The sequence below is a fragment of the Pleurodeles waltl genome, chromosome 10, assembly GCF_031143425.1.
Source record: "Pleurodeles waltl isolate 20211129_DDA chromosome 10, aPleWal1.hap1.20221129, whole genome shotgun sequence".
In the NCBI taxonomy this organism is placed as follows: domain Eukaryota; kingdom Metazoa; phylum Chordata; class Amphibia; order Caudata; family Salamandridae; genus Pleurodeles; species Pleurodeles waltl.
Window position 1 is genome coordinate 35,018,805 of NC_090449.1, and position 15,908 is coordinate 35,034,712.

At 48.3% G+C, this 15,908-nt stretch overlaps 1 protein-coding gene and 1 long non-coding RNA gene across 3 annotated transcripts in view; one reads left to right on the forward strand and one right to left on the reverse strand.

Moving 5' to 3' along the window:
* LOC138260997 (metabotropic glutamate receptor 6-like) overlaps positions 1–15,908 on the forward strand; it is a 202,891-nt gene that overhangs the window by 120,170 nt on the left and 66,813 nt on the right. The window contains exon 6 of the mRNA XM_069209587.1: positions 3,936–4,076. Coding sequence (XP_069065688.1) covers positions 3,936–4,076 — 141 coding nt within the window. The remainder of the gene's footprint in view (positions 1–3,935; positions 4,077–15,908) is intronic.
* LOC138260998 (uncharacterized) overlaps positions 1–15,908 on the reverse strand; it is a 111,250-nt gene that overhangs the window by 12,502 nt on the left and 82,840 nt on the right. The window lies entirely within an intron of this gene.

Consider the following 15,908-nt stretch of genomic DNA (forward strand, 5'->3'; position numbering starts at 1 on the left):
ATGGTCTGAGTCAGGAGATGTGAAGGTGATGACAGAAGGTGAGCATAGCCTAGACCATGGAAGGTGAGGGAGAGGACAATGGCGATGGTCTGAGTCAGGAGATGTGAGAGTGGTGACAGAAGGTGAGGATAACCTGGGCATGGAAGGTGAAGGAGAGGACAATGGGGATGGTCTGAGTCAGGAGATGTGAAGGTGGTGACAGAAGGTGAGCATAGCCTGGGCCATGGAAGGTGAGGGAGAGGACAATGGCGATGGTCTGAGTCAGGAGATGTGAAGGTGGTGACAGAAGGTGAGCATAGCCTAGACCATGGGAGGTGAGGGAGAGGACAATGGGGATGGTCTGAGTCAGGAGATGTGAGGGTGGTGACAGAAGGTGGGGATAACCTTGGCATGGGAGGTGAGGGATAGGACAATGGCGATGGTCTGAGTCAGGAGATGTGAGGGTGGTGACAGAAGGTGAGGATAACCTGGGCATGGAAGGTGAGGGAGAGGACAATGGGGATGGTCTGAGTCAGGAGATGTGAAGGTGGTGACAAAAGGTGAGCATAGCCTAGACCATGGGAGGTGAGGGAGAGGACAATGGCGATGGTCTGAGTCAGGAGATGTGAGGGTGGTGACAGAAGGTGGGGATAACCTTGGCATGGGAGGTGAGGGATAGGACAATGGCGATGGTCTGAGTCAGGAGATGTGAGGGTGGAGACAGAAGGTGAGCATAGCCTAGACCATGGGAGGTGAGGGAGAGGACAATGGCGATGGTCTGAGTCAGGAGATGTGAGAGTGGTGACAGAAGGTGAGCATAGCCTAGACCATGGGAGGTGAGGGAGAGGACAATGGGGATGGTCTGAGTCAGGAGATGTGAAGGTGGTGACAGAAGGTGAGGATAACCTGGGCATGGGAGGTGAGGGAGAGGACAATGGCGATGGTCTGAGTCAGGAGATGTGAGGGTGGAGACAGAAGGTGAGCATAGCCTAGACCATGGGAGGTGAGGGAGAGGACAATGGCGATGGTCTGAGTCAGGAGATGTGAGAGTGGTGACAGAAGGTGGGGATAACCTTGGCATGGGAGGTGAGGGAGAGGACAATGGCGATGGTCTGAGTCAGGAGATGTGAGGGTGGAGACAGAAGGTGAGCATAGCCTAGACCATGGAAGGTGAGGGAGAGGACAATGGCGATGGTCTGAGTCAGGAGATGTGAAGGTGGTGACAGAAGGTGAGCATAGCCTAGACCATGGGAGGTGAGGGAGAGGACAATGGCGATGGTCTGAGTCAGGAGATGTGAGGGTGGAGACAGAAGGAGGTGAGCATAGCCTAGACCATGGAAGGTGAGGGAGAGGACAATGGCGATGGTCTGAGTCAGGAGATGTGAAGGTGGTGACAGAAGGTGAGGATAACCTTGGCATGGGAGGTGAGGGAGAGGACAATGGCGATGGTCTGAGTCAGGAGATGTGAGGGTGATGACAGAAGGTGGGGATAACCTTGGCATGGGAGGTGAGGGATAGGACAATGGGGATGGACTGAGTCAGGAGATGTGAGGGTGGTGACAGAAGGTGGGGATAACCTTGGCATGGGAGGTGAGGGATAGGACAATGGCGATGGTCTGAGTCAGGAGATGTGAGGGTGGTGACAGAAGGTGAGCATAGCCTAGACCATGGGAGGTGAGGGAGAGGACAATGGCGATGATCTGAGTCAGGAGATGTGAGGGTGGTGACAGAAGGTGAGGATAACCTGGGCATGGAAGGTGAGGGAGAGGACAATGGGGATGGTCTGAGTCAGGAGATGTGAAGGTGGTGACAGAAGGTGAGCATAGCCTAGACCATGGGAGGTGAGGAGAGGACAATGGCGATGGTCTGAGTCAGGAGATGTGAGAGTGGTGACAGAAGGTGAGGATAACCTGGGCATGGAAGGTGAGGGAGAGGACAATGGGGATGGTCTGAGTCAGGAGATGTGAAGGTGGTGACAGAAGGTGAGCATAGCCTAGACCATGGGAGGTGAGGGAGAGGACAATGGGGATGGACTGAGTCAGGAGATGTGAGGGTGGAGACAGAAGGTGGGGATAACCTTGGCATGGGAGGTGAGGGAGAGGACAATGGCGATGGTCTGAGTCAGGAGATGTGAGGGTGGAGACAGAAGGTGGGGATAACCTTGGCATGGGAGGTGAGGGAGAGGACAATGGCGATGGTCTGAGTCAGGAGATGTGAGGGTGGAGACAGAAGGTGAGCATAGCCTAGACCATGGAAGGTGAGGGAGAGGACAATGGCGATGGTCTGAGTCAGGAGATGTGAGGGTGGTGACAGAAGGTGAGCATAGCCTAGACCATGGGAGGTGAGGGAGAGGACAATGGGGATGGTCTGAGTCAGGAGATGTGAAGGTGGTGACAGAAGGTGGGGATAACCTTGGCATGGGAGGTGAGGGAGAGGACAATGGCGATGGACTGAGTCAGGAGATGTGAGGGTGGAGACAGAAGGTGGGGATAACCTGGCCATGGGCGGTGAAGTGGTGAGGGAGTGTGAGGAGTGAGGATAGCTTGAGCACGCCAGGTGAGGAAGGTGAGGGAAGTTAGGCAGGCTAGGATCGGATGCATCATGGGAGGCGAGGGGGCTTTCTGGGGTGAGGATAGCCTTCACCATGGGAGGTGAGGGAGATGAGAGGAAAGCATGGTCTTACTCTGGAGAGGTGAAGGTGGTGAAAGAGGTTGAGACCTGGGTGAGGGATGTGGATTGCCTGGGTCATGGGAGGTGAGGGAGGTGAAGGGTGAGGGTAGGCGGTGATGAAGGTGAGGGAGGGTAGAAGGGTTGGATAGGCTGGCTCAAGGGGGGTGAGGGTATTGAAGGGGGGCGTGGGGTGAGAATGGCCTGGAACTGGGGACATTAGGTAGGGTAGAAGGGCAGAAGAATAAAATGATCCTGGGCCAAGGGAGGTGAGGGGTAAGAGGGGAAAGGATCGTCTGGGTCAGGAGAGGTGAAGATGGTGTTAGAGGTCGAGGTCTGGGCGAGGGAGGAGCCAGGGTCGTGGGCGGTAAGGGAGGTGAGGTGTACTCATAGAGGTGAAGCAGAGCGAGGATAACCTGAGAACAGAGAACTGAGGGTTCATGTGTCCCTCTGGTGTGCTCTTTGGGTCTTTTTGGCAGAACATTTTAAGAGAAAAAGGGATAATTCCTCGTTTAAGTCAATGGGACAATTGCATGTGGCGTAAAATGAAACTGCGCCCTCAAGCATCAGACTCACACTCGCTGAATGTGGCGGAGGGGTTTACCCTGATGTCTACCCTGCAGCAAATCACTGGACATCCAGGCTGAACATGTGGCCTCTGGTCTGCTCCAGAAGCAACATAGGCTCTCCCTGGAGGGAGCCGTAGTCTGCCCCTCTGCTCAACAGATATCCCTCTTAATCCACCTCCAGTATGCATTAAATTCCTAATATGGGTACCCCCTGAGCTGCGTAAGCAAACTCACATGCCCTCACCACACATGCACACACACACGGTAAGGAGCTCCATTGCCTTCAATGGCCAGGTCCATGCTGGACAACATCACAATAATCATCAAAGAAAATCCAGACAAAGCAAGTGAGGCCTAAGGGGTCAAGGAAGTGGATCACTACTAGACAAGACTTGCATCAGGCCAAGAGGTATGCCACAGACAACACATGTGCCAGGCTTACAGAGGGAGACCACATTATTTAAAAGGCAGCAAGCCATCCCTTGGAGAGGACAAAAACTCCAGCCCTCGCTTAAAGGATGCCAGATAGCCCAGGAGACAATAACCCTAGACTTCATTGTAGGAGCACAACACATCACTCAGAATAGATAACCACTCCAGCCATCATCTGAAAGAAGGTACCATATCACTTACACAGAGGACCCCTCAAGGGTTCTCACAGACGTCTGATGCAAGGATGAGGATTCTCACCCTCTTCTGTCCTCTCCTTCCACACCCCAGGTTTTGATCAGTACTTCATGAGCCGCTCCTTGGAAAACAACCGCAGGAACATGTACTTTGCAGAGTTCTGGGAAGACGACTTCCAGTGCAAACTCACTAGGCTTGGGACCAAACCGGATGGCTTAGTTCGGAAATGCACAGGTAAGGCTGCGCTCTTTAATAATTATTTACAAACTAAGTTCTATTCCTGTAGTAACTCTGGGTGTGCCAAGTTGTGAAATTAATTGACTCACAACATTGTTAATTTATCTGATGTAGCCTCTGACAAGACCATTGGGTTTTACTAAAATTTGATTTCCCTAAAATTATAGGAGCCCTTTATGTCAGTCTTTTTTGCCGTTGCTCATTGCTTTCTCACTCATATTAGTGTCATGTTTGATGTGCCTTGCCATGTGCACCAGAGACTGTAGAGCATGGACAGACAGGGAGCTAAAACCTCAGGTCATGGAAGTTGTGCAGATTTGCACTCGCCACTGTCTATTTGTGTCTTTGGGAGAATCTGACTGACTTTAGGGGTAGAAACAGGCCTGTATGTGGATTTTGTGGTGGGTTGCTGGTTGTGTCAGTTTCTCAATGTAGAATGTATTCTTAATGTAAGGCCGTAGGTTTGCCATTCTATGACATCATAGTTATACGATACTACTGTGTATTGTAGAACCCCTTGGACTGCCACACGGGAGCGGCTTGCCCATTGGTGTTGAGTCTTTGCTCCACTTCAGTGGCGGGTGGTTTCTATTTACGGGCGGGGGGTGGGGGGTGCGGGTACAATAATAATATTTTTTTAAAAAGATTAGGCACTTACCTGCCAGCGATGAGTCTCCCTCTCTTGACAGCGTCCTCCTCTTGTCGTGGCTTCAACGTGGCGTGGGGACCAGGAAACAGCGCTACCAAATCCTGACGTCGGTTTCATGCTGGTAACCAGTATGAAACTAACATTAGGATTGGGGACACACCTCCTTCCCCCAGGTTTGGAACAAGTTTGAATCTGATGGCACATCTGCTAGTTCTGCATGATGCCAAACAATATTGATTTAGAATTCAATTTTCAAATCCTGGGTCACAAAGCTGAAATATGCCTTGGCCAGGGTCATCCTAAGGATACCACTGGATAAAGGGAGAGTGAGAGGTTGCAGGGGAGAGAGTTGTTAAGATAAAGAAGTAGATGGAGGTGAGATCAAGAGAGAGTAAGATTATTTTCCTTGGGGTTTGTTGGAAGGCGGAGTCCCTGGGCAAATCCCCACTTTGCCCATGCGCTAAAATGTCTCTGGCGAGATTGGGTTGCAGATGTCTGCTTTTTTGGAGCTCCGATTTTGCTAGAAAAGTCTTGTGCATTGGTTTTTGTGAAGTTGCAAACCTTGTGAGGTGTTTGAAAAAAAATATTAGCTTTTCATATTTCAGGGAAGTTTGTTATTTTCTGGGAAAAATATTTGCAGAAAAACATCTCACAAAAGTAGTTTTTTTACCACTCTGCAAAAATTCACTAGCAGTGTGAGAATTTTTTTAAGGAAAATATTTTCTGCAAAATTAGCTTTTTCGTGAATTTTAACCCACAGTGACCCCCTCACCTGAGTACGTTTTAATTTTTTACTTTTAACAAGAACCCCAGTAATGCTGTTGTTTGAAGGTTTGTGCTTCTGTTAGTATGAAGTGTAGTCCCACCTCTTAAGGGGCCACATACAGTTTACCTAATGGAACACACAAGTTAAGCCACACATTGACGGTCGACACACATTTTAAGGAGGGGCCTTGCAAAGGTAAATTAATCTTTCTTCGTGACTGGCACTTTTGAAACCTTGAAAAGTAAAAAAGCTTTCACAGTACAGAAAAAAGTATATAAAGATATTATTCAAATAATCAATTTCCCTCACCCTCAAACACAATGAGGCTGATTACAAGTTTGGCAGTCGGAAAACCCGACCGCCAAACTCCTGATGAGGAGGCCGGCACAGTGCTGGCGGGCCCCCACCGACCCAATTACGAGTTTTCCATGGGGCTGACTGGCGGAAACTAAGGTTTCCGCTGGTCAGCCCAATGGAATCGGTGCGGTGGCATTGGACTCGGCTTCACATGGAGCGGAGTCTAATGCTGTTGCACGGGGACCCCACTAGCACCCTCAGAATGCGCATTGTCTGCTAAGCGCTGCCATGGCTGATTACAGCCACGACCGCTGTCATCCCATCAGGATCAAAGATACTGACGGAGATGGCGGTCTTCTGGCGGTCCGACCGCTAGGGTCGTAATGTGGCGGTTGGACCACCAGACCTGTGGCAGTCCAACCTCCACCGCGAGTCTGGCGGTCTTTGGACCGCCACACTCATAATAGGGCCAATCATCTATGCAATGTGGAATCTTCACCCAAGCAGGGTTGGACAAACTGGACATGCACGCCCATTTTTGCAAATATAAATTTACTTGATGCTTGCTTAAAACATTTGGGAGCCACAAACCCACACATCAGAAGATCTACAACATTTTGTGAACTGGACACCTTTAACTCCAACTCTGTCTTTTGTGTGGCATTATCACCTTCATCCCTAAATCTAATGCTGTCAATAATTGATGACAGCAAATCTGTACAGACTAGACTTACTAAAACATACCTTGCCCCCTAAAAGTGGGGCTTCATGCCACACAGCATTTTGTGCCTGGTACTTTTCAAAGATTTGATCACATCTCACTACTGCTAGTATCTCTTCAACGGACACGAATTGAAGCAAGGGCCCTCTGCAAGAGGGTATGCACCACCCACTGAATCCTGCATACTATCGGCTCGCATTATCGTGCAGCAAACAGGAAAATGTCTGGATGGTCCAGATCCTTGTGTAGCTCTGAAAGACTTCTAGAAACACCCAGTTTCAAATTAGAATGCACAATGCTTCAGAAGGAATGTGACTAGGCTCTGGAACTCCCCACCAGATCCAACAACCACTACACCTTGGAGACCTTCAAGGGTGAGATGAAACTTCTCCTCTTTAAACTATACCTACTGTGAACTCCCAGCTAATTTGGTTGTACGAAAACATTATACCAAGTTCCATTCTCTCTTTTCTTTCTCACTCTCTATTCTTAGCTGCTCCACCTAGCCCCATCTCTCCCGCTGCTCCTCCTTCTCTCAGGTTTCCCACTCATACCACATCCCACCTATATTGTCTCTGCTTAACTTGGGTCTCCATCACCGATTTTGCCTGTCTATATTCCTCTGCGTATTCTGATGTGTTTGCTTCTAAGCAATGACCTGAAACCTTGGCCAGGTTTAGGACACTCCTCCCTTCTACTGTCTTTTTCATAGATACACATAATTTGAAAGTCAAAATATATATTTTTTACATTATTTCTCAGGGGGACTTTTAGTAAGTCTCTGCCTCTATTATTTGTTATGGAGTGTGTTGCAATATGTGTGAGTTGTCTTGTGTGGTGCTATACCTACTCCAAGGTTGGGCTGGAGCACATTTACTACTGTTTAGGGCAGTGGTAATTTTAGATGTGTAGTTTGTGAACAGCAATGGTCTTACTTATTCTTTTGTGGGTGGGTATTTGTATTAGCATGCTCCTCCCTAAGCTCCTCCTCTTCCTCTAAACTGCTTCTTATTCTTCCCAAAACCCCTCACTTTTAGAAGTAGATAGGAGTCATTTTCTCACCACTCCCCCAACCCCTCCCACATTTAGGCCCATATTTATACTTTTTTAGCACCGCATTTGCGCCACTTTTTGATGCAAAAGCGGCGCAAACTTACAAATTACAATGGAATTTTGTAAATTTGCAACGTTTTTGCGTCAAAAAGTGGCGCTAAAAAGGCGCTAAAAAAGAATAAATATGGGCCTTAGTACTAATTGTACGCTTATGTGCAAAGATCTATCCCCATAGAAAATACAGGAGCTGTGGAGGGGGAGATTTCCATCCCTAAGCTTATGATTTGCATTTTGTAGTAAGTAAACATTACTACAATATTACTACTTTCAGTATTACAAAATGCAGTTTTTGAATTGGGCCCCAAATTTCTGTTTTAAGAAGTTCACACCTTTGCTATTTTTCTGTCAGTCTTTGTTCAAACATCACATTATTTCTCTTTTAACTGTTTGCCTGTGCTTAATTTGAGCCAAGGGTTGCTGTTGGGGGACACCGGCAGGTTTTTGGGGGGACTGGCTCTCATTTTTCCTCATTGGACATGTCCCGGGAGCAAGAGAGGGAACACACACAAAGGGGAAATAAGGAGCAAAAGTCATGGACAAAAAACTGACACAAAGGGAGAAAGCAGGAACTTGCAAGAGTGAGATGAAAGGGCAGTTAGTGTCTGCCAATGGTTAAAGGACCATGAAACCGATTATTGACCATGCAGCCTTGGTATTCATCCCGCTGGTGCCAGCTGAGGGCTTCTGTGCAGAGCTTTGGGCACAGGCACTTATATTTCTGCAAATTAGGCAGTGTTGTTTGCACTTGTTTGTTGATTCCTGCATGTCCAGCGCCTCTGGCAGAGTAAGGCCCTGAGTCCGGTCTGTGCTACCAAAGGAAGAGCGTAAACTACTACAAGGAGGGCTTTGTGCCACTCTCTTCATAAATAAATGGGCGAGGGTGTTGTGGGAGCTCAGTAAGAGAATGTTGGGGTATATTTATGGGGGCTTGTGTTGCTGTTGTGTCACTTTTAGTGATGCTGCAGCAGCACAAACCTCAACCATATCCATGAGGCCACGCAGAGCCACTTTGCGTGGCTTTCAGCGGGCCTCATAGATACTAAGTAAGGCGAGGCAGCGGAAGTCAGTGCGTTGCCTTAATCTGCGCTGGGGGCATTCCATGAGCGCTGCAGTGGGTATTCCCATGCAACACCTATAGATCCTGACACATGCTCAGATTTACAACAGCCTGTAAACCTGGGGGATGTGCCAAACCCCTACGCCTCTCAGGTGAGGCGTAACAGGGAGAAGTATACTTCTTGTTTTTTCCTCTTTCTATGTGTGCTGCATTCTGAAGCACACATAGCAAGGGGAAAACACCTCTATGGATTGTTTCTGTGCAGGAAGGTGCCCCTTTCAGCAGAAAACAATCCTGCCTACAAGGCAGACACCCTTGCACCATAGTGCAAGGGTGTCTACATTGGCGTTAGGCTGCCAATTGTGTGCCAGCACAGGGGGAAAGGACAGGAATGCACAGTGTTGGATAAATACAGTGCTTGCCTGCGCGTTCACTTTGACGTAGGGCCGCTGAGGAAGGTGACATGCTGAGCCGCCCCGTGCAAATCCCCATAAATGAGGGCTCTTGTGCCAGTGGTTGCATTACAAGTGCCCCTCCCCCGCACGCAGAGGGGGGCCCGCACTGTTGCCGCTCTTGGGGTGCTGAGTGGATTTCCGCAGGCTTCCTCTGCCCCATCCTGCTTGTGGGAGCTGGTAATCCTGCTAACAGATTTAGTCAGGCAGAGGTTTATCTTCTCCCTGCAGGCCCAGCACTGGGCGGCTCCTGCTGAGGCAGCAGGGGGGAGCGCCTCCCTCTCCCGCAAGGGAATCAAATAATGAACTTTCTCCTGACTGAAATGCATCTGAGAGGCGTAAAATGCCCATCACTGCTGCTTACACTGGCACCAGACTAAGGAAGGCAGGGAAAACCTTGAAGGCTCTAAGAAGCCTTCGTCAGGGAGCTTCAGTGTGATCCAAGCCACCAAGGCTGTAAGAACCATGGCTCCAGGATTCTGGAGCTGGGAGGACCCTGAAGAACATGTGTGGGCCATGAGACGCCGGAGCCAGAGAGAATGATGAGTCTAATAGATATAACAAACAAAAATGGCCTCCGCGTGGGAACAGGTCTGTGTACAGGCATTTCATAGAGAAATCAATAGGTTAGCAATTTTCCATTGATAACAACTTATTTCTCATCATCAGTTTGAACCAGTTTTCAACATCCCCCTTTGCGGATTACAGATCGGTCTAATACAGTTAAAAGGAAAACGTTTTAACTAAAGGAAGTTATAGTGTGTGGTGATGTATTTCTTTTATAGTGAATTGTTGCTTTGAATCATTTACCACATTTTTATACATTTCTCTTTCTAAATATACGAGATCATACTTCAAACCATACATATAATTCCAGTCGTGGCTGGCACCAGGGCAAAGTGGGGGGGCAGGGGTGGGGGAGGGTGAACAAAACAAAATAAAAGTAAAAAAAAAAAAAACTTACCTTGAACCCACTGCACTGCTGCTTCTTGGGGCGTCACTGGACTGCAGGCGCCCAGGCACAGACTCCCAGACGGCCCAGCAGTGAATCCTAACGCTGCTCTCGTGCATGAGAGCAGCGTTAGGATTGGCCTGAGCACCCTGGCTTTGCTCTCCCAGGCAGACTGGGAGCCTCGGCCTGCTTTCTCCAACCTGGCAACACAGTGCCGGGTGGTAGAGAGATCAGTGCGGATGTGTGTATGGCCGTTCCGAGACAGCCGGTAAAACACACATTGATACTGAAGGGAGTGCACACCACTCCCCCCGGTGCCTGTCATCCCCCATGGCCCATCTCTTTAAGAGTAAAACAACTATAAACATCATTTATTATCGTTTTATTTTTAAAGTTTTGCAGCTGCTGCTGCTGGCAGGGGTGATGCTCCTCTGCCACATCGGAGGAGCTGCCGCTGTATAATTAAAAAACAATCTCTTCTTGTCTCTCAGTGTATAATGTTTGGAAAATGGTAGGGTATACAACATTTCATCCCTTAATCCAGCAGGAGGTAGTCAGTATGGAGATAAAGGAAATCTATAGAGTAATAGCCTCTCCAAACATTGCTTTAAATTCCTAATTCGTGCTGTTGCTTCCATCAGATGTAAAATCGTCAGGGTTATCCACATGCAAGGCCAACACGTTTCGGCCTCAATATTCTTGGCCTCCTCAGGACCATAGAAAGACAAGAATGGTTTCTGTATAAACCACAATACACTTACAATCACTCATTAAAATCAAAAAGGACTTCTACTTTTACCGCACACTTCTCTCGATTCACTCTGCCTATAGGTCCCCCATCCTATACAGAAATGTACCGCTGTGTCATTTCTCCTTCATTGAAGGGTCCACTTATACACAACACAACAATTAGTTAATAAATGTCTGTCCGCAAAACTAAATGCGCACAGACCCGCAACTGTCCCCTCCACTGTTGTCCAAAAACAATACGGACAAAGACCCAGCCAAATGTAGCTAGGAACTACAGGTAGGCTTCCAAATCCTCTGCACAGGAAGGATACTCTGAGTGAGGACACCCGCAAGCAGGATTCCCTGGGTGAGGCACTTACACAACTTGTCAACAACTCGCATGGCTGGTTGCACAACACCCAGTGGTTACCCACTGCTGCTCCTGGATGGACACAGTACACAGCACAGCTGGTTGTACCATGCCCAATCCTATGGGGGGTGCACTGGTGCTGTGCTCTGAGAAGGACATAGCATATTGCACGGATGTATGCACAATATCAGTCCTATGGGTCGCTCCCTGCTGGGTGAACCCCTCAGAGTGTATGCCGTGGTGGTTATACAATGCCCATTCCCATTTGGTGCTCATGGTTGGTCCTAGGTTGACCTCTCTCATCATATTGTGTGGATGCTGGTACAATCCCAGTTCCTTTAGATTGTCACTTCTGGGTGGACTCTTGGAGCATAATCTGACTGGTGGCACAGTTCCCCTTCTTATTTGTTGCTCACTGCCACTCCTGTGTGGACCACTTAAGGCTTATTCTGTGGCTGGTTGCACTATTCTCATTCCTATGTGTTGCTCACGGCCAGTCCTTGGTGGACTCAACAGAGCTTCTAGAATGGGTGATGGAAGGTGACACCCTTGGGGTAGCACCCTTACACTGCTGCAAACTTTCCTGTGCTCCATGCTCGGTGTGACTTACTGTGTGATACAGACAAGTCTAAAGACCAGAGGTATCCACATGCATCACTGTGTCACATCTCTCACTTTTCTGCTACATCCATGCGTAGTTGCAGCTACACCCTTGCTGACACATGTTTTGATCAGTCTCGGCCATGCCCCCACGGTAACATAAGCCACACTGGCCTCACACACCGTGGCCCTCATTTACGCAGATTTGGCGTAGGGCAGTGCAGCAAGTCACTTTGCTTCGCTGGGCCACGCCAAAGTGAAAGGGCAGGAATGCACCGTATTTATGAAATACGGTGCATTCCTGTCCCTTCCCCCGGCACTGGTGCCATTTCGGCAGCCTAGCACCAATGCAGGCATCCTTGCACCGCGGTGCAAGGGTGCCTGTGTTGTCAGTGGGTTGTCAGAAGGGACACCTTCCTGCTCAAAAACAATCCTGAGAGGCATTTTCCTCTATATGTGGGCTGCAGAATGCAGCACACATGAAAGAATTAAAAACAGGGAGAAATAAAAATATTTCTCCTTGTAAGCCTCACTTAGGGTGGCATGAGGTTTTGGCGCATCCCCAGGTGCACATGGTTTTGTAAATCTGGGCAAGCGTCAAAATCCATGGATGTTGCGAGGGAACACCCACTGCAACGCCCATGGAACGCCCCGCTGGCGCAGAGTAAGGCAACGCAGCGACTCGCGCTGCCTTGCTTCAGCCCACATATATGAGGCCAGTCATAGCCACGCAAAGTGGCTCTGCGTGGCCTCACAGATATGATTTTGTCTGCGCTGCCGAAGCATCACAAAAAGCGATGCTCTTGCAGCACCCGTGGCTCATAAACATGCCCCCGTGTATCCAGGCACTAGCATCTAAAGCTGAAGTGTGCAAACCAGCAGAAAACCACAACTCTCGCCTCCACACACAACATCAACACAATACCTATGCAGGCCACAAGGCACAAACACTCACACACCCGGAGCCCTCCAGTGGAGTAGTGTGCTTGATGTGGTTCATCAGCGCTATATGTATGTATATACATGAAGCACTATATAAATGCATCTATGCACCCAGGACAAAGAATCATGTTGTCACTCTGTGCAACACGTGGTGTGAAGATCTTGGTTGGTTTCCAAAAAGGGCGATAGATTGGAGGGTTCTCACTTCATGGTTACAAACTCATTCAGACCTCATCATTTTTACACTCGGGTCACATAAGAGCCACATCCGAGTAGGGGTTTCACCTTTGTCGTATGACCAGTTTACATGTGTAATTACCAGGCACATACAAATATATGAAGACACGTGTTATATTTCCATCCTCAGCTGATAAGGTTTGCTTTACACCAGCCGCTGTCTCAAGCTGAAGATATCTGTAGATTGCGCAAAAAATCAATTCCACGAGGGGCGATCCTTAGATTCTCCTAATTTTATTTAACAATATATGTGTTTGTCATTATTTTGTGCCCGGGTCGGGGTCCGGCCTTGGACTGGGTTTCTAATAAAGCTATTTCCCCATTCGTGCACTCTAATGTATCTTCTTAGCATGAGTAATAAAAGCGTGCTTCCTCGTTAAATTACTTATGCATGCAATATGTGTTTTTTTCTTTACTTTTCTGGGCCCAATTAAATGCAAAGAAGCGTTTATGCTAAGAGTCACCCTCCTCTGACATCATCACAGTGCATTATGCGTAAATATTCAGGGCATCTAATGAGAGAATTCCACAGAAGGCAACTGGCTATAAATAAACACAACAGAAGCTGGAATAATACAAACATATTCTAGAAGTCGATGAAGGTAGAAGGTGCCTCGGTTGCATCACCGGCGGCAGTTTACAAAAATCAGCATCATTTCTGGAACCTCGCTGGGGCTGTGGCTTCAGCCTTGACAATCCAGCATTAGGTTTGTGAATGCATCATCCATCCATCTCGGTAATGACGAGTGCATAATAGTGCAGAGTTATTGAACGTGCACGTGTAATGGGAGGAACAACTTCAAAGAACATTGTTTGTGCGCTCTGGCGGAGGTGACTGTGTGGGGGGCACGGATAGCCCACAATGACACACACAAGTGTGGTTGTCACATTCAGAGATCTGCGTTTAGATCCCGACTCCCAAAACAGTTGGAAATGTACTCCTGTAATTTTCCTGCTCCCATCTGAATTCACTGCCTGGATGACAAAAGTGCCCAGGAGCACTCCTGGGATGCGATGACTGGCAGTTTTCCAAGACTTCTGGACTTCTTTTGTAAATCCCATCTTCGCATAAGCAAATGCCCACCTGCATAGTTATGTAATCGCTATATATCTCTATATTTGGAACTGGAAAGATACACTTGCTATTTTTTCCTTTTTGCTGCACAGGTCAAACATTTCCCACATGAAAAACCCCTTGCCCTGCACTAACACCTGTTTTGGGAGTGATCCCTGCCCACACCCACCCTGGAAAGGGATGTAGCATGCAGTAGTGGCTCGCGGGGCGGCGGCCGAGGGGGCGGGAGGGAGGAAATAAATATTTATTTTATTTAAAAAAAAAAAAACACTTACGTTTCCTGCCCAGCCTGTCCTGCACCAGTCCTGACGCTGCTCAAATCAGCATCAGGATTGGCTGGGAGCATCCAGCCAGGGCGCTCCCAGGCAGACTGGGAGCCAGTGCCGGCTCTCTCCAGCCCGGCAACCGAGACGGCCGGCCAAACACACAAATTAACTCTGAGGGGGCGTACTGTGCACTCTCCCCTCACTGCTCGTCACCCCCGTGGCCCTGCCCCCTTTACCAGAAAACGATCCAACTCAAACGGCACCACTCAGTGCGCCAGAGGGTGCTACTTCTTTCTGCCGCCTCGACTAGATTCTCTACCTGAGCGGGAGCTTTCTCAACGCTAACAGTCGCATCCTGCCGTGAACTCCCGCTTTGAGAAATACCGCCGGTTGGCATTCTAGTGGCTGAAAATCATGCTAGGGGTTGCAAATTTTCACACTCGCCTGCTTAACGCTTGCGAGACACGTCCAAGAAAAAACTCCGCCGTGTGGCAGATGGCGGAGGTTTGCTAGAACTTCGTGCTCACCAAAACTCCGTGAACTCTCAGTGGAGTGGAATATTTTGCCCACTCCTAATTAGACTGCAGTCATTCGTGAATCGGTGATAAGGCATCCTTCGCTGGTGAGATACTTCAGGAGGAAGAGGTCTTATGCTTTCCCTGGTCAGGTAGTGGTGAGTTCCAATTGTTTGGAGCACAATCCCAGAACGTCATACCCAGGGATGCATCAGGCACTTCAGGCGTCCACTAGGCCGCTCACTATTAACAACTACTAAGGTGAGGTTTTTCACAAGATGCCTTGGGACTTTGTAATGTACAGTGCTCTGTGTTATGCAGACTGCACAGGGCTGGGCTGGAGATACAGGAAGGGATTCAGGTAAGATCTTCTTTAATAAATCAGGAGATCCTTTTATTTTATTTTATTTATTTATTCATTTCATTCGGTAGCTGGGTATTTATCTCATCCCTAACATCACTGCCTTTTGGAGTTGAATCACAGGGCCACATTATTATATAAGGTAAACACATTATTAGAGAGATGGCATGTGTTACCTTTGCCGATCATAGGCAGAGTTTTTTTAAATCAAAATGTCGATCCAACCCTTATTTCTATTTGACCCATTGATTTTTTGACAACTTTTTTTTAAAGATTGATGCTAAAGGAGTCAGAGCCTCAACTTCTTTGTTTAAACTTGGAAATGCCCTAAAAACAAGATATAAGATGTTAAATTAAATGATATTGAGGAAAAATGAAACTGGAGGAGAGTATGGGATACCGGGTTGCCAACTTTTTTTTTTTCATTCCAGATCTTATGCCTCTGCATATGGATGAGGTCAGGGGGATAGTCAGTCTTCTGTCCCTGCATAAAAATGAGGGGGAGCAGTGATGGGTCTTCTTCACTTGCATTAACCTGAGGACAGGGGCTCGTCACAGACCTGCCAGCGCATAAACGCAAGGCTGGGGAGTGGTTCGCCTCCTGCATCAACAAGGTGGCAGGAGGGGGAGCACTTATGCTCTAGACCTCAGTTTTCTGTCAGTATCCATCCTTCCATGGTGGTTAGATCCTTAATATTGCCTGGTAGCCTCAATTTGACCCCTGCCT